At 40.2% G+C, this 19835-nt stretch overlaps 1 protein-coding gene, 1 long non-coding RNA gene and 1 pseudogene across 2 annotated transcripts; 2 read left to right on the top strand and 1 right to left on the bottom strand.

The window, feature by feature from the left end:
- LOC105032949 (uncharacterized) overlaps positions 1–19835 on the top strand; it is a 33977-nt pseudogene that overhangs the window by 11149 nt on the left and 2993 nt on the right.
- LOC140854312 (uncharacterized) lies at positions 9045–9991 on the top strand. Its single transcript, XM_073250075.1, has one exon. The coding sequence runs from the start codon at positions 9060–9062 to the stop codon at positions 9744–9746; it is 687 nt and encodes a 228-aa protein (XP_073106176.1). The 5' UTR covers positions 9045–9059; the 3' UTR covers positions 9747–9991.
- LOC140854313 (uncharacterized) lies at positions 14694–19786 on the bottom strand. Its single transcript, XR_012137516.1, has 2 exons — positions 19565–19786; positions 14694–15264 (listed from the first exon to the last, which is right to left on the bottom strand). It is a non-coding gene; the product is annotated as an uncharacterized lncRNA (long non-coding RNA).

Below are 19835 nucleotides of genomic sequence, written 5' to 3'. Positions count from 1 at the left end.
GGAAGGACCCTACAAAGTAGCAGACACTTATGGTCCGAGAGCCTATCGACTGGAGACCCTTGAGGGGAAGCCCATTCTCCGAACTTGGAACACCGACAACTTGAAGTTGTATTACCCGTGAACTTTGTAATTGTTCAGTCAGAATACAAATTCGGTTTGAAATCTCGGAGTTTTAACTCTTCGACTAATGATCGGCGCTCACCAAGGCCAAGCCCCGACATATCAACGTGGATTTAGTGTCCACCTGGACCCGACGACCTTATCGCCGGTGACCCATCGGACCCTTACAAAGACCGATGCACCCTTATGGACGGGAGTTGACACTCCTTCGACGATCGACGATACATCGGACCCTTACAAGGACCGATGCACCCATATGAACGGGAGTTGCACTCCTTCGACCTTCGACGACACATCAGACTCTAGCGAAGACCGATGCATCTACATTGACAGGGGTTAACACTCCTTCTACGGTCGGACTTTCGGGCCAAACCATCGGCTAACAAACCGATCGGGCTCCGACCAAAGATAGGCGAAATGCCTACGCGACCGACGTCGCGACTCCCGACCAGGCTACGACCGGTCGAAGGATATTCGGCTTACCACCGTCTATCGCACAATGCGACCTTAGTTGCATCTGCAACTTGCCGACCGAGCCACGGCCGGACGATATTCGGCTTACCACCGTATATCATAAGACACAGCATGAATACCCGACGCAAGAGCATCGGGATCTGACTTGTTGTCGTTTTTCCGACACTGCGTCGGACGATGTTCGACTGAATGCGTCAGTGGAAGCCTGACTACCGAACCTTTGCCAGGTTCGGTAGGCTCCCGACTCAACAGACGCGCCCGAATGACGACCTCGACTATCAGAAGCCGATCCGAAGTTGGGACTTACCTCTCCTTCGTAGCGGCACGAGTTGCCGAATGTCCTACCGACCTATGTGAGTTGGCGACTCACAGAAGTTAGTGACTTACTAAGGCATTCAACTACACATTTGAAAGAAGTAGACAAAGGAAAAATGGAAGAAGTTTTCATTCAAAGTTTTCATTCAAAGAAGGTTTACAAAGTCGGGTCGAAGCCCGATTACAAGTATCTCAAAAACAGAAAAAGCAAAAGAAAGTCGGTAAGGATCGATCACCCTTCTGAGTCGATCTCCTCGACCGACGGAGGATCGGGGATGACTGGTGTGTCAGCCACGATCGGAGCCGGGTCGACGGCTGAAGCTGGTCCTTCGGTCGGCGGGGGACTGGCGGTCGGCGTCGCTTGCTCCGGGACGGCTTCCTCCGCAGTGACGATGCCTCCCGACGGCTGGTCGGCCATCTCCTCGGTGGCTTGCTCCTCGGCAAACGGCGGGACGACCCTGCTGAGGTCCAGCTCCGGGTACAAGGCCTGGACCGCATCCCGACCATCCTCGTACCCCACCCGGTACGAGGCGAAACCCGACTCGAGCATCTCCTCCTGATACCGGTCGGAGGCCCGGAAGTCTTCAACCGCCCGGTCGGCCGACTCCTTCGCCGACCTTGCCTCTTCCTCCGCCCGGCCGAGCGCATCCTTCGCCGACTCTGCCTCCGCCTTTGCTATGTCAGCATCGGCTTGGGCGATTGAAAGCTCCTCCTCAGCCTTGGCAAGCTTCTCCAGGCTGACCCGAAGCTGCTCGCGCTCGCCTTGGAGTTCGGCGGCGACGTCATCCCGTTCGCGCCGAAGACGACGCACGGCCCGGCCCTTATGTCTGGCCTCCTTCTTGGCCGACCTAAGCTCGGACCCAAGCCGGGAGACCTCGTCTACTAACTTGGCCTCCCGATCGGCCGACTGCTGAAGATGGTCGACCAGCATTGCCTTCTCGGCTTCGGTCGCTGCCGACCTCTCCTTAAAGCGGCCCGGACATTACCGAACCTCCAGTACCCGGCCTCCAGTTCCGACATTGTGTAGATCAGCTGCCGATTGCAATGCTTCGTCAGGATCACATAATGAGAAAAATCTCTAAGGAAAAGAAGGTGATGCGAAGCTTACCTCGACCATAGTCGGGTAGAACTTGGACAGCATCTCGGTTACCTGCCGAGATCTCAGCGACTCCACGTCGGTCGGAAGAAGGATCCCTTGGCACAACCTTCTCGCCAGGTTATGGTCGGCCAACGCCGACGCACCCTCGGGGAACTGTGCGCTGGGCGGCACAGATCGGCTCCCCGACCTTGTTTCATCCGTGGGTCCATCGGGGCTTTCCCTCGATCGGCCACCCGACCGACGGAACCGACAGCGAGGGGATGCTCGAAGTAGAACCAGCACCCCCCGCTGCGGCCACGGACGCCACCGGATGATGTTCGGTTTCCCGAATGACATCCGGCTCCACCGCCTCCGGTGATGCCGCCGACGCTCCTTCGGCCGCCTCTTCCACCGGCCTCTCCTCCGTACGAGCCGTCGGATCCGCGAGCGCGATGACGGGCTCGACTGATCGGTCACCGACGCTTCGACGATCGGCGCCGTTGGAGCAGGCTTCTTCGGGGGTGCGAAGGTCCGGCCCCCGATGCTGGCCTCTTCCTTGTCGCGAATTGCCGAATCTCCGCGTCTGTCGGCCGCATTCTGGAGGTGTCCCTGCAATACCAACAAAGGTGTTAACTAAAGAACCGGACTAAGGGTTGGATGAAAAGGAGATCGGGAAATCGGACGATACCTAGTCGGGGGACCAAGCTTAAGCCGGCGTCATAGAGAGCTTGTTCGGTAACAAGCTCCCTCTGCTTCGGGACCGACATATCTTTAGTCGGTGGAAGTCCTCCCGGTCGTCCGCTTCCACCCGACTGTTGTCATTGGCTTCGGTTCGGGGCACGCCCCAGTGAGAAGGAAAGCTCCAAGAAGATGGAGAAGAAATAAAGAAGAATTGGTTCTTCCACCCATGGATGGACGATGGAGAACCGGTGATAAGGAAAGGCCCTTCCGGGGGTTGAAGAGCCACCACCCTCGGTCTTTAGGGTGGGGTCGGAGCACAAAGAAGGCCCGAAGAGAGAAATGCGAGGGTTGGTCGGCAAGAGCTGACACAACAATGCAAAACTGATTATGAGACGGACGGAGTTCGGTGCTAGTTGCGCCGGACAGAGTCCGTAATAGTTCAGAAGATTCTGGACGAACTCCGAAATCGGGAGCCGAAGACCCACGCGAAGGTCTCGACGTACAGCGCCAGCTGGCCAGGCGGAGGGCTGTTAACCCGACCGCCGGCCCCTGGGGCGGATAGTTGAAACTGCTCCGGGATGCAATACTGCTCCCGAAGCCGATCAACATTCGGCCCCGAATGCGAGGAAACTCAACTTCCGGAGTCGACCAGGAGTCGTCAGTCGGATTCCCCGACCGAGCTCCCTGAGTCGGATTCCTGGCCATTAACCGGAACCGACAAAGAAAGAAGAGAAGAAGGGGCGAAGAAGAAGATAGGAGGATGAAGAGGAGACATGAACCGGAGAAACTCCTCTGGAAGCAGGAAAGCTCTGCCCGCGACGACTGAGAAATAGCCCGGACAGATTTCGGCAGCAAAATGGCAAAGTGGGTCTTGGGTCCGAGAGGTCCTATATATATAGGCCCGTCCGACGGCCAAGATGACTCCGCACCGACCGAAGCTCCGGGATGCTCGACACGTGGCGGCTCCGGGTGGCCTGAGAATTCGGGGTGCCCCGTCCCAGGACGGCCGCACCGCCCATATTAAATGCGGGGGGCGCCGGGAACCACCTTCGACACGCGGCACGCGGGACGCCGGTTCCGCATTTATGCGCACCGCACCGATTGCGTTCCCGATGGGAGCCTGACAGCGCCCCGCGCTCCCACATGGCCGGATATCCGGTCGTCTGACACGTATCGTCCGACGCCACCTGACGACGTGAACGTCTGACGATGACAAGACGCGACGTCTGACGCCTGACGTGACATCTGACACCGACTAGACACCCCAAATAGCTTGACATTTATGAGGCTTGACATCGGATCAGCCGCGGTACGGTCGAATCTGGCATGCGACGAATCCACTCCTGTTCGCCCATGGTTGCTGCCCAAATAAAGCATCGGCCAGCTCACCGTCCGACTCAGGAGTGGAGGGGGGCAACTGTTGGGAAATACCACCGACCGACCGACCGATACGGCCGGAGGGACCGACCGTGACCGCAACCGACCGACTACGCGAGGGACGACGACCGATGACAGTCGGACGACGACTGCGCCATCACCGGCAATCACGGCTCACGACTATGGGATATGTCGGGGCACCTTTCCCGACCGACTGAACCGGGAGGTCTGATGGCGACTACGTAAACCGCCGACCAACGGAGGAGCCCGACGCCACTCAGCTGGCCACCGACTAGGGTCGGTCGACTCCTCCAATCGTCGTACAGCCGCCAGACCTTGTCAGTCTGACAGCCAAATGCGACGCGCCATCTGGGGCATTGTCCCGCGAGGCATTGTCAACCTGGTGATTTGACAGCCCCACGGCGACATGCACTTTCACGGCGACTCTGACAGTCTACAGTGAGTTGACAGTTCCTCACTTGTCTGCGCCATTAATGACGGCGCCATACCGTGCTCCACTATATAACTCGGAAGGCAACAGTGCAAGGGATCCGCTCCCCCCCACTTCTCGACTCCAAAACACAGGCTCGCTCCTCTCTCCTCTCTCCTCGATCGAGCTCTCTGTCTTTATTTCACTGTTGCCCAGTCATCTCTCTGACTTGATCGTCGGAGGGTCTCCCATCGGAGCCGCCTCCGGTCAGTGTGAACTTCTCATTTTTGCAGGTGCACGTTCTTCGATGATCGGATGAGGCGATTGGCCGTAACAATTTTCAACGGTTGTAAGATTGAAATGAGTAAAAGAATCCATTTGCAACTCTATCCGTATTGTTCCCATATCAAACTGGTACAGAAATCCAAGTTGCATAAATATTTTTTTTTTTCAAAATTTGAGAGAATATTTTGAGTAGCACAAGGCATTCCCATCCTTGGACTTGATCCAATATCGTCGCAAGGAAAATGGTGTATTTCATGGGGATTGGACCAATTTATGAGAGTTTATATATTTTTTTTGTCTTTATTTTTTATTTTTTATTTTTTTCAATCTCGAGATTACTTGCCTGTCCTACTAACGATTTTCCTGACACTACTTTCGGAGAACGAAAGATGTTAAAAATAAATAAATTAAAAATCTTAAAATTAGAATTTTTGAATTCCTAAATTAGAGATTCGAGGGGAACATGGGTTCGGTAACTCTTGTCCTTACTCCTTTGATCATTTCCCTTATTTTATTTTTTTATTCTAGTGCGTTGTACCAGCTTTTTGGTTTCACGAGATTTAATTGGTACGTCTCTTCAATGAAATGACATACCATGGGCTTTCAAAAGGAATCATTCCGCTAACTTTCATAGTGCTGATGTGACTAGTGATCTGACCATCTCATAGTTTGATCATTTCAATCATTATACCACTATAGTACAAAATGATGAAGTTGCTGCAAAGGGAAGCCCGAGGCAATTGTTTTTTAAAAATATATCTAGATGATTTTGCTGAAAAAAAATCAAATTTTTATAGTTATCAAAATAACTTTTTTGTAAAATAATTTAGTTCTAGTTATGCTGACAATTATCTCATACTTGTTTTATCACTCAAGTAGAATATTTTGAAAAATAAAATTAAAAAATTAATACTTCTTTCTCGAAAAAATTTGCCCAAAGATTCGAGCCTAGAAAAAAAAATTATAAATTAGACTCCTAATAAAATGAGTTAAAAAGAGGAGGACATTTAATTTTTTCAGATAGCGGCAAGATATATAGTTAGGATAAATGATTGATTTTATTTTTTTTTTATAGAAAAAGAGTAAATACTAAACAAAATAAAAATGTTATCAATGTTCATGAAGTGATTTATAGCATGATCAATTTAATCCTTACTTAAAAAATTAGTGCAAGTTCACCTAAATTCTTATAGATATTTTTTTTCATGATTTTTATATATGCTTCACATGCATTTTCATATCACTTTTGCTTTGTATACCACCATTTTTTGCATCAATATCTTTTATTAAGCACCATTTTTATTTCTCACAATTCAATTTTTATTAATGACAACCATGATTTTATTAAATTATTTATATTTTATTTTTCAAATAAGCATAAATTATCCTTACTAGCATAATCATATCGATATAAATATAGTACAATATTTAATATTATTCTCTAAATTATTTTTATCGCCGTTGATAAAGGCAAATATGTAATAATCTAATTAAATTTGCTTAATCAATTTTTTTTTGCAATTTTTCAAATATATTTATGAAATTAGTGTTATATATCATTTTTTATATTTTGTCTACTATTTTTTATATTAAATAATTAAAATATTAATTGAATGGTTTGATTTAGTTTTATTATTAGAATAGTCGTACTAAAAATTCTGATTCCATGTGCGGCGGCCATCGGAATACTATCCATGATCAAAATTGATGTTGAGTTTTTTTTTTTTTTTTGGTAGAAGGATGTTGAGGTTTCGTATAACCACTTGGGGTGGCTTTTGGGTGCCCGCTTGCCTCGGTAGGTGTTTTCGTGGGTGCTTGAGTCGCTTCTGCATGTATTTTAACCTGTACGCTATGATTGCGTGTCGCCACACGTGAGTCAGCACGGGACCCACCCATCGTGGGAAAACCGTGTCCAAACAACGTGACAAAATCCACACTCACCGAGAGGACGACGACGTCACCCGGAGTGCGGGAGGGAAGAAAAACCGACCGGCAAATTTCCAGGATCGTACGGCGATGAAGCCGGCGGTAGCCGGTGGGAAGTAGAGTGACGTAACTGAGTCGCGCTGGTTAGGGAAACCGGGATTTCCGCAGTTTGTTTCGGTCGCGGAGGTCAGTATTGAGGCCTGGATTGGATAAAATTACGAGGACGCCACCGATCTGAGCTATAATAATATTTTAGTCATGAGATTCCGATGTTCCAACAACTTGGATTATTAGTATACGTTTGCGGCAGTCACGAGATTCCAATGTGCAGAGGATCTGAGATGGCAAAATATCGGATCCAAACTTTCCCCTGATGTCACTTCTTTCGCTTTCAAGCTTTCAATAATTTGGACGATGGTTTGTCTGCCCGAAGCTCTTGGTGTGCATCCATAGTTTTAGCGGGCAATTAGGCTGATGAGCTAGAATACTTGGATGTCGCCATCAATATCAAAGGACAAAGGTTAAATAATTTTAAAACAACTAATATATTAAGTATTGACTGATAAATTAAAATTAAATTTAATAACTTTTTATGCATTGATTTTAGGGTGTCAAGTAATTGAGTTGTTGAAGTTATTGGATGTTAGACGCTAAGGATCTAAATTTTGATCCCTCCGTGATCTTAATTTTGACTGATTTAATGTATTCGTATTCTATACTTGCTCTCTGAAAATATGTTGGTGCATATTGGCCTACATATATAAGAAGGATGTATACGAAGCGTGTGTGTATGCATATATCAATTGCTTGATTTTCATAGAAATTGGTGTCTCAATCAAGATGTAAACATATTGTGAGAGTTAGTATAAAGAAAAAAAAAAAAACTATAATATTCTTTATTTGACAAATAACTATTTGTATATGAGTTGAAAAGGTCAAATGAGTAAAGAAGATGGTTATAGATAAAACTAACATACAGGTAATACCTTGATGCCTTCTTTTCTCCATTTATTTTGATCAACATGGATAAATAAAATATTCCATCAAAAAGCTAGAATTGGTTAACTCAGAGTTGTCCCTTCAATTTGCTTTAAAATTAATCCATTTAATCTAGATAATTAATCTAGGTTTACCATCCACGATCAAAATATAATCTAAGGGTGTTGGCAATGTTTGGGTAATGAGGTGAGCTTTTTTTCTTTTTAACTTTATGAGAATTGGTTATTGTCTTATGACTTAGGGTTGATGATGCATGGTCTAATAGTGGTTCATAGGCCTCTTCAACCAACTAAAATTAAAATTTACATAATAAGATGTTGTAAAATTAATTTTATTTTTTTTTTATTTTTGTACAATCTACTATTCATATTGAGTAAAGACAATCTTTGAAGTTAGGAAAACAAAACCATAAAGAGAACAACAGATTACACCCATCCAAATAAAAGTACCTATATTCTCCATTTTACATTTTGCCATCCAACTTAAAGGTTTGGACTCTTTTGGTATAAATAACATTATGAATCTAGCAAACAACTAAAGAGGTATTGCTATTTTTTAATGAAAACTATTATATTATTTTATAACCTATTAATGAGGACAAACTTGGACAACCCTTCTCTACCAGAAAGATGAGATTGGTTAATTCTAAGTGATCCTTTTTATATGCTCCAAAGTTCATCCAATTAATCTAGTCTGATTATTTGCAGTAGGGTTTTGGCAACATCTTGCGAGGATGGTAAGCTCTAGTTGATATTCTATATTGCAATGCTTATGATGTATAGTCTAGTAATGATTTATAACTTTTATCCAATAATTTTTAAATTAATATCTATATATAATAAGATATTTTAATTTTTTATTATTTTTGGTTTAACATTATTCACTCTAAGAAAATATAGTGATAATCCTTGAAATAAAAAAATATATCAAAAAAAAAAATCAAATTCATCCAAGACATGCAATATCTACCATATAACCTATCATCCAACTTGTCGGTCAGTTCTGGATATTTTTAACTCAACTAGATTCAGAAAAAAAAAAATCCTGAAACTATTATTTATACTTACCATTACAAATTGATACATGTCCCAATGTTAGCAAACTAAAAATATTGCATTATTAGCATGCCTCATGGTATGAGAGAATTGATGTGATTTATAGCGTCAGCAAATAATTATGGTATAAAATATCATGCAACATGGTACGATATTTTCTGGCACAGTACTATTGGGATCTGAAAACATTTTTCAAAAGGTAATTCCCAAAAAGATGTCCCCCTTCAATGGCACTGACGTAGATCGGAGCAAAAAATATTGGCAAGTTGGACCATCCGCCCTTTGTTTCCAGCCAAAGTCGGAAGTCTCCCAAACCCGGATGCGTTCAGGTTTTCCCAGCCAACGGGTTTCCCATAAGCTTCCTGCCTCCACCCACAGCTTAACAAAGCTATCCATTTGTCCCTCTCTCTCCAATCCTCTCCCACTCTTTATAATCTCTCCCCACCTTCGCTTCCCCGGCCTTATCCCAACCACCACCACTTCCCACTCTAACAAAAGCGAAAGCCAAAAGCCAAAAGAAACGCTTTCGAATCCATTCTTCTTTGATCTCAGCATGGACACCTCCTCCTCCTCATCCTTCTCATCATCTCCCAACGCTTCCTCCAGCATTTTTGGTTCCTTCGACCTCGAAGCCGACGCCAACCCCTCCTTCCCCTACACACCTTCCCTTTCCGGCCGGCGGTGGAGGCCCAGGTTCTTCTGCAAGTCCATCTCCACCGGCGGCGACGCCCACCACTTCCTTGACACCTGCTTTCTCTGCAAGAAGCCGATCGCTGCCGGCGATGATATCTTCATGTACAGAGGGGACGCGCCGTTTTGCAGCGAGGAGTGCAGGGAGGAGCAGATGGAGATGGACGAGGCGTTGGAGAATAACCGCAACAAGTTCTCTTCTTCTTCTATGAGAAACTCTTCTTCTTCGTCGGCGTCGTCAACGATAAAGCATAAGCCAAGCCTCATCATCCGTCAAAACTCTCGGAACGTTCATGCCATGGTTGCTGGCTGCTAGTGTATGTGTAACAATGAGAGAGGGAGATCATAAAACAAGCAAGCTCACGTTTTAAGGGATTCTCCTTTTTCATCTTTTTTTCTTCTTTCTTTTTGTTTTTTGGTTTTTGTATGGGACGAGGGAGCTTGAGTAATCTGATGTAAAGAAGAGTTTCCTAGAGTACTCCAGCAGTGGCCCAAGAGGCTTCTTCCACTTTACTTTAAGGGGAAAAAAAAAAAATTTGGAACTTGGGTTGGAGTTGTTCATAGTGTTATGTCGGATGGTGGTTTTGTGATGTAAATTTTGCACATCCAAAAGAGTTTAATTATGTTTTTTTTTTTTTTTTAATGTGAATTTTGCGCAACCAAAAGAGATTATGTTGGGCTTGTTTGGATGATAAGAGAACGTCCGGGAAAATGAACTTTGTTCCTTGAAATTTTCGGAGTCCAATGCTTTGCTTTTAAGGACAAAGCAATATACATTCTTTTTTTTTTTTTTGGTCGTTTCTTGAGAGAAGGAATTTCTTTGAGGCTTCTCCATCGCCCGCTACGGCCATTTTCTCCATTTCTGAAGCTAAAAGCCTCAGACCCAACTCACATAATTCCAGAATATTGAGTATATTGCAAAGATCATTATAGCCAGATAACCTCAAGTCTCCCTGCATTGAATACTGGTTGAAGTGGCCATCAATGTCCTCTCCAAACTGGCCATAGACCAGGTCTCGTACTCCATTTATGATTAATTCGCAGTGTAGGAGTCACCACTTCATGGTCTATCAATCATGTGGATGGAATTGGAGCGCTATAAAAGATGCAAATTCTAGTTATAAATATAGGGAACAAGCAGTAGATGGAGCAGTTGAGTTAATGACTAGCCCATTCATGGTGACAGCAGAAGAACTCTAAAGAGCCGCTCCACTTCTTGTGTATCTACTAGTCTTAACATTTCCTTTTACCAATTAACCATACTTAGCCTTTGAGAATCAAACTCAGTAGCTATGAGCTTATGACATATTGTAATTTCATCTAACTTATAAGGATGATGTTTAAGGATACTTTTTATAGTGTATTATTTTCCCCATCAAATAGCAGAAAACTTGATGAGTTTTATAAACTATTTCCTCTATTTGTCATAATTTTTTTTCCAAATAATAGAAAAAAAAAAATTTTTTTTGCCCTTCTTGAAGGATTCAAACAATGAGAAAAGTATCCTTTCATTTTTCTTTTTCGAGATTGTTCTCTTCATAATTTCCACTGCCAAACGGAGGACAAAGTTGATGGGGTCAGGAGTTGTCTCCAAGTGAATGATGGTTTTGTTGGTTTCCAATTACCTTTTTTAAACGTTTGCGTCAAGAGTTGTCTCCTAATGGCATGATGATTTTGTTGGTTTTCAATTATATTTTAAAAAATAAATTATATTTTCGATTTCTGAATTAATATGATTTTTTTAAATAATTTCTGAACCATAAAAAGCTAAAGTTTAGCTTTCCAATTATCTGAACCATTTTAATGTTATTTTTAAGAATAAATTATATCATTGATTTTTGAATTAAGCTATATTTTTTAAATGATCCTGAACCATAAAAAACTAAAATTTAGTCTCCGAACTATCTGAATCATTTTAATACTATCCTCAAATATGATTCTATAATTTTTTCTCATCGAAAGTGATTGAAAACCACCGAAAGTCTGATATGACAACCACCGTAGTGTTCTCTTCTTTTCTGATTATCTTCTAATCTTTTTCTTTGAGGAGGATAGGATCACGAAGGAAAGAGGGTTTGTATTGGGAAGAGAAGATGATGAAACTGACGTCGACTTGGTGGAAGATATTAGGATAGACGATGGAAGACAAGTGGAAGAAAAGAACAAAGCAAAGAAGGAGAATGGGGCCACGAAGAGAAAAGGATTTTCTTTCTTTTTTTTTTTTCTATTGAGATTTTAGGGACAAAAAAAAAGATAGGAAATAAGAGATTTGAGAAGGGAGTAGGTGAGGAGAGTTCAGTGAGATGGAGTGATAAAAAATTTAATATAAGAATTATGAGGAAGGAGGAGGATGCATGGGGCCATGGAGGGAAGGAGATTTCTTTCTTTCTCTTTTTTTTCATGAAAATTTTGAAGATGAGAAGAAGAAAGATGGAAGGTGAGAGATTTGAGAAAGAAGATGAAATTAGAAATTTTGGCTATATCAACAAATTTAAAAAAAAAAAATGATGTGATTCAAAATATTTTAAACCACGTTAATGCTAGTTAAGCCTTGCGAGTAAAGAATGTTTCACATAAATATCAGAGATCGTCACATTAAAATTTTTTATAAGAAAAAATCATCAAAATCATATACGAGGGTAATATTAAATCGATTTAGATAATTCATAGATTAGATTTTATTTTTTTATAATTTAAAAATTATTTAAAAATTTTGATTTAGTTTGAGAATTAAAATATAAATTTATTTTTTTTAACGTTTCTGACGGGAGTTATCTGCAGGTGGCGTGATGGTTTTGTTGGTGTCCAGTTACCTTTTTTTAACGTTTCTCGTGGTCGTCAGGGAACAACGGTTAAGCTTCAGAACACACTCTCTCCCTCTCTCTCTCTCTCTCTCTCTCTCGTGTCCTGTGCCGTGCTATAAATAGCGTGCCACCAATCCATAGATGCGACAAAACCGTGGGAATCGTCTACGTTGTTAATTTCTCTTTTTTTGCAGTAATACTTATCCCAGGACCAACAGGTTTCACCCGTGCGGCTCGTGACTCTTTTGGATGCTTCTTTGACTGCAGTGAAGTTGCCAGCGTAGGAGCTTGTCATCTTCTAGATAAATGAAATGCCTGAACACACTGGTAAATATCAAACCAATGAAAAATGCAAAATAATATTTGATGACGCCATTTTGGAATGGATTTGGCGAAAATGCTCTCTCTCACACCAATTTTGAGGAAAGATTGCGTAGGTCCATCATCGGTTTACGAGATAAAAAAAGTGTTTGAGTCAGAAAATAGAGAGGAGACAGCGGCAAGTGGGAAACAACAAAGCTATCTGGCGACTGAGTAAACATTACAATTATATATATATATATTTTTTTTTTTTAACGCATGATTCCCTCCTTAGAACTCGTGTGGTAATGCGGGGTTGTGGACAGCTTTTTATTTTTTTTTTTAATTTCCGATCCCTCCCCCATCCATCACCATGCCAGACATGTATATACTTTAGAGGCGTCGAAAACTAAAAACAAGTGCAGTAGATGGACCACGTGTTTGAAAGTCCGGTCCATACAGGGACCACTCATTAAGTTCTTCTCAAAAACACCTATCAAATTAGTCTCTTTTTGACTTTGGAGATATCCGATTGAAAAAAAAAATATAAATCTGAGCCATCCTACATTGACTAACAAAAAAGATACCACTTTAGTTTATTAGTCTGAACCATAATACCGTTACAGTAAGCCTAACTCTAGTACCACTTGTCTCTTATTTTGGATAAGATAAATGAGGATGAAAATAGATCAAATAATATCCATCCGAATCTATTTTCATCTATAAATATTTTTGGATATGGACAGACGACCGATCCATATCAAATATTCGATTCTATTTATAATTTTATTTAATTTTATATATAGCATCCAAAAATTTTACATAATATATAACCATATTAATATGATGTTAACTTATCAACTACCTACCTAGCAATATTTTGATTTTATGATTATAAAATTTAATTATCTGACTTATATCATTATTTATATCCATATTTTTAGTATCCGATTTATATCCATAATTATTTATAATAAATATGGATATGAATTTTTGCATCCAACCAATATTCATACTCATATATGTATCCATTAAACAAAATAAATATGGGTATGGATATGGATATACTAGTATCCAATCTATTTCTGATCTAATTTCAGCTCTACAATTAAAAAAATTCATATTCTTTTTGAAAATAAAGAGGAAGAATTTGTGGAAATGAAAAAGGATAAACCTGGCCTAGAATGTAAATAGTAGTATATTTTTAACTAAAGAAAAAAATCCAGCAGATTTATTGAAAGTTCTTAAAACAACAAAAAATTCTCATCTTTTAAAAGTATCTTTTCACTTGTTTATCCAAAGATAAGTACAAAGAAGGGAAAGAGAGGGAGGGGGAGAGAGAAAGAGGCAAAATAATGGGAAAAAAAAAAAGCATCATGCATCATAGCATATGGTATGGCAAGAGAAAAGCACAAATATTTGAGATTTTTAATAATTTGAAGGATATTATTACTACGTGCCGTCATTGTGCAGGGATCGCGATAGTATTTATCTTTTTATATCATTCTTCTAATAAGAGCCTTCTTTCTCCCTGTGCAATGTTGGGACACTAACATGGAAGTTTTACACTCGAGGAATCTTTTACTGAATTAGAAAAAAAGAAAAAAAGTTCAGTTGTGGACCTCTAAGAAAGCTATAGGCCGATTAACTGCATGACATTGGTAGGAAGCAAGAAATCTTATGGCCAATCTAAATAACATTGTTCGGAAGCAAGATATCGTATAATGGAACTCCCCTTCACCCAACTGAATGTCAAGACATGAAGAACCTCCACGTCTCTCCTCGAAAAAGCTCGCTCATGCTATTCAAGCTGTTATTTATAATTCATTGTTGCATTTCTGTTGTTTGAGAAGATAAATGCAATAAAAAAGTACAAGTGTTATAAAGTAAAATTGCCGTCGGTTGAACTCAAGTTTAGATCTCAAGCCTTTTCGCTATAAAAAGCTAGCATTAATTATCCATAATGTAGATTGAAATACTTTTTGGAAGGTGAAACCTAAATGAACTGAAGATTTATTGACCCATAGTAAAAGCATAACTCTTTTTTTCTCGTACAATCTTGACTGCACACTAATTTTAGGATAATAACAATTCATCAAAAGTAAAATTCAAAGAAGCAAGCTGATATTTTCCAATTTACATACTCAAAGAATCTCGTATAAGATCCATTCCACCTTATTATTTCCATGCACTCTGAAGCATATTAAGATGTAGGATAGGCAGCTGCACTGCCACAAGGGGGAAAAAAATAAAAAGAATCTCTTACAGACCATATTCATCCCTTCCCTCAGCCTAGCAAAATGGTCACCTTCTTCTTGAAGACTCAGGTCTCTTCTGCTTGTCCGAGCCAGATGTTGAAGCCTGTTCTTTCATTGAATCCATTTGAATGGCTTGCTTCAAGCATTCTACAACCTCCCTCATCTTTGGACGATCTTTCCGATTATTCACGAGACAACTGTTTGCTAACTTCGCAACTTCACGTGCAGCTTTCAGAGAATACTGATTTCTTAGTCTTGGATCCATAATCATGCTAAACTTTCTACTGTCTGCAGGAAATTGCTTCACCCATTCCAAAAGCTTCTGTTCATTTTGCGGACGATTTCTTTCGTATGTCCGCCTGCCTGTAAGGATTTCATACAACACTACTCCAAAACTCCACACATCACTCTCAATTGTGAGATGACCAGTCTGAATGTAGTCTGGAGCCGCATACCCATAAGTCCCAACAGGCTGATCAAAACGAGTTCATGATGAACATGAGAAGGTGTTTGCTTTCAATAGTATTGTGCAATTTGAAAGCAAAAATAAGAGCCAGGTAAGGTTTTACAGAGGGTAAACACCATTGAAAGAGCAAAGAATAGGAACTCTAGTGTCAATGAACATTCTGGAGCTCATAGATTTTACACCCTTCCACTATCAACATATGCATATACAGTAGCAAGGATGGAACACGAGAAGTTAAATGAAAATTTAGACAATGTTAAAAAAGTGAAGAACTTCTCTTGTAACTACACATTTGGTAAAATGTAAGAAAACTAGGAATATCAGTTTCAGAGGATGAAAGTGAGAATGTGTCACACCACTATTTCTTCTAAGTTTCTGTTTTCCTAGTAGCATTTGTCACGCAATGGATATTATGGAGTAAATGGAGAACCAATGATTACAAATCCTCGGGATAAAGTTGGTGTAGGAACCTGGTCATGGTATTTAGAAAAGCTCTCTAATAGCCTCTGAAATACAACCAGACCTTAATAAAAATCTTTTTTTAAAAAAAAAAAAATTTCAGCAAACTTTATGATATTCAAGAGGAAATATATTGCTTGTGAATTTTCTTAACTTTTCTGAGCTATTCCATTTTATCTACTTCATGTTCTTAATCTATATATCTTGTTAAACTTTCAATCTCCTCTTCTCTAGATTTTTAGAGAAACTTTTGTTGATGTACAAGTTAACTCTTTTTCCCCCCGAACTAAACCTGAATCCCAAATTTCTAGCATGTAGGGAAAGCACATGCCTTATGAAATATTAGCAAAATTATGTACCTTGTCTTTACTTTACTCTCACTCCACAGCATAATATGCCATATGAAATATTAGCAAAATTATGTACCTTGTCTTTACATTACTCTCACTCCACAGCATAATATGTCATATGCCTTTAATTTTTTTATGATTTCTGTGATATCCGACCCTAAATTTTTCCTACTGCACGAATCTTAGGGCATAAAAAAAAAACAACAAAAATAAAAAAGAAAAAAGAGAAAAAAACAAACATTGAACTCCCAATGGAAGTCTTCTTCCATGTGAATACATCGGAAAGGAAGCCGATTTTGAGGAGGATTTGGCCTCCCTCCGCCCTATAAATCTCTCCCTCTCTACTCCAAAGCTGTCCACGATGATCACCCGCCTTCCTCTCTTTTCTCCTTAATTTCTCCTATTGAAGCCACGGATACCCTCATCATGCCTGTCGAAAATCGGGGGCAAAGATCCATCGGAACCAAGGTAAAAAGCCCGAATCCTTCTTCCTCTCTTCCTTCCCCTTCTTCTCATGTCATTGTGCACAGCTGCCAACTGTCGGATTCGTCGGAAAAGCCACCAAAAACAAACCTCTATTTTTTCCTATTTTAGATGAGCCTTCTCCCCCTTTTTCCAGCCATTGCTGCCGTCGCCCTAAGTGCCGTACCCCTAAGTCATGACGTTCCACTTGTTTGCTGCCTCCCCTACAAGTGTTGGCCGCTAGTGATCAGCCAATGATAAGAAAAACAAAAAAAAAGAGACAGGTCCCCTATTTTTCCTAGTGTTCTTGTTCTTTTGTTGGCTGGCCACTTGCCGCCAGCCATCCCTTGCCCCGCTGCCGTCGATCGTCCACTGTCGAACCTCCAACTATGCCGCCGCACCCCGTCGGAGCACCAACCACCACCCGTCCTCCCTATTCGGCTAAGAGACGAAGAAAAGAAAGAAAAAGAAGAAAAGAAAAAAATAAAAGAAACAAAAGAAAAGAGAAAGAATTTTCTCTCTCCTATCTTATGTCTCTCTCTACCCTCTCTCTTTCATCTCCACTTAATCCATGAACCCTAGTATCTGTTGTCATGCTCCCCTGCTTTAAACCCAAGAAATTCTTTTGGAAAAGAGGCTCAAAATCACCTCGATATCCATGCAATTTGTCGGATCCTGACCCGATCCTTGCTAGAAATTCGTAACATCCGATCACTGTTAACCCCTATTGAGCATCTTGACATAATCCATGATGATCTTGATCATGAATTCCTCTTCTGAAGAATACGAAGATTCTATCTCTACTTCCTCTCTCTTCACCCACTTTCTTTCTCTAAGAAGATCTAGAGATTCCAGTATCGAACCATGTCTTCCTTTTCTAGGGATCCATGTTGATCCCGACAAAATGACTTGAAACTGCTTTGATATTTGTGCCGTATGTCAAACCCATGCCGGGCATGTCTAATATCTTTGAAATCCACTATTGATGAACTCTGTTGATTGATCTTGGTCTTGATCCAACCTGTGCTCCATAATTTCTTGATTGAGTCATTTAGATCTGACCCCCAGCTAGGAGATCCTGAATCTCCGATGTCCAAACAGCCTATTAGACCGACCACCCGATCAATGATCATCTTTTCTTATGATATAATTCTATTGAATTCATGGCATAGAAGTTGATTATTTTTGTGATATTTTAAATAGGATTACTTGATTTTCCTAATGAAGTCTGAAGATCTAGGACAAACGAGGTGAACAGATCTTACACTCTTTATTTATTTTTAAATTATAATATTTTTCATTCAAATAATCTGTTATTGATGAAATCATATTTTTCATAGAATAAAGATCAGCATATATGATATGAAAAGTATATTTTATTATCATCATTGATTCTATGAATATGTTTTATAAAAAATAGCATGTTTATGAAGCATAAATTTTATTATTTTTTCATCTGTATATATGTATGTTTAAAAAAAATAGAGATTTCAAAGACTCTCAAATAGCTATGAATGAATTTCTATGGGAAGGTCAACACCCCGAGTTAACATCCACAAGAAACATAGCCCCGCCAACGGATATAAAGTCGTCGGTATTGAAACAAGAATTCTGTCAATTAAGAAACATGACCATGTTATGGATATAAAGTGACCTTAGCACGAATATCTATGAGCAATATTTTGAACTATGATACGAATATTTGACAAGAATGATTTACGAATCATGTTTATGAAATATTCATGAATTTACGCGTGCATGATTATCTTTATGACTTGTTTATTATATACTCTGAAATATTTTATTTTGTAATATGTGTTATTTTCTAAATATTATATTAGCATGAAAAAAATTCATTCTTGATCTAGTAAGAAAGTGTAGGTTCTACTTACTAAGCTAGTGTAGCTCATATCTTTTTCTTTTTTTGTCCAGATGAATAAGATTAGGAATGAAGGATGATCTAGGCTTGAGGGTCTACACTAGCGAGCTTAGAGATTTACAGCTGAATCTTAATTTATAGAATAATTATAGACTTGTAATCAACTATTGATAAATTTTAAAATATGGGTTTGATATATATGATTTCGGATTTAGATACTTTGAATCAATCTTGGTTTAATTACTTGACGAATGATGGATTTGAATCTTTATTATATTTTTTTATGATAGATTTTAGCTGATTATAATTGATAGGCTTCATGTTATTGAAGACGGCATCCTTCAGTAGCATGGCCCTGTTATGTCCCGAATTTGGAACGTAACAATTTCAAACAATAATACAAGCAATTAACTCCTTTTCCATCATGTCTATTCTATATATATATATCTAATCGACATGCCTCTTGGTGGCTATGTATTTATTATATCAGATATTATCACATTAGAGAGTATGCACAGTCTAGTTAAAAAAAATGGTCATATATGCATGAGTTGCCATTTTGAAGTGGAAGTTAGTACCTTAAACAGTAAATCGATCAACTATAGGGTCAAATCTGTAGCATGTCCATCTATTGAACATTAGTGTCATAGCAAGCAAACAAATCAATCTATAGTGGAAATGTATAGACATAACCATAACCACAACCATTTATCTTTATCCCACCTATTAGGGTTTGTTTTTTGGCAAATTCTCGTTCACAAGCATTCCTATTTGGGCTACCTTTGACACAAGGAGGAACCCTATGGACATCCAATATTACATCTAGGAATGCAGCAAGTCTATGAAGTCATGTATAATAAATAACCTGTACTTTTAAGTTATTCCAAGATCTTATGTGAACCACAATCATCATCAGAAATGCATGTCCAAAGAATCTCCTGACTAGCTGTATGTTTTTTTTTTTTTAATCTGTATTAAGGGCTAACACCTCACATTTTCAAACATAAAAAAAGGGGGGGAAAACAGGTAACCACTATTAAAACATACCAAGTTGAGCTGAACATCCATTTGACCTAATATGAAGAATTTACATAAACAAGTTAGCAGAGGTAACTGATTCAAATGAATAATCTTCATAAAGAAAATGCAACATTACCGCTGTAGAGACATGGGTGTTCCCTTCCTTTGGTCCTTCCCTTACCAGGCCAAAGTCTGATAGCTTTGGCCTAAATTCCTTATCTAGTAGCACGTTAGATGCTTTGAAATCCCGATATATCACCTGCCCAAATAATATAGAAGGCTATGATTAAAAGCTGCAAACAAGCAAAACTTGTATTACACTTGCCGATGAACAAAACAGAATTATAAAATAAATAAAAAACCAACAGACACTGCCATTACAAAGCCAATATCTGGCATCCTATGAT

Source organism: Elaeis guineensis, chromosome 16, assembly GCF_000442705.2.
Source record: "Elaeis guineensis isolate ETL-2024a chromosome 16, EG11, whole genome shotgun sequence".
Lineage (NCBI taxonomy): Eukaryota > Viridiplantae > Streptophyta > Magnoliopsida > Arecales > Arecaceae > Elaeis > Elaeis guineensis.
The sequence above is the reverse complement of the archived record's forward strand: the minus strand, read 5'-3'. Positions and strand labels throughout refer to the sequence as shown.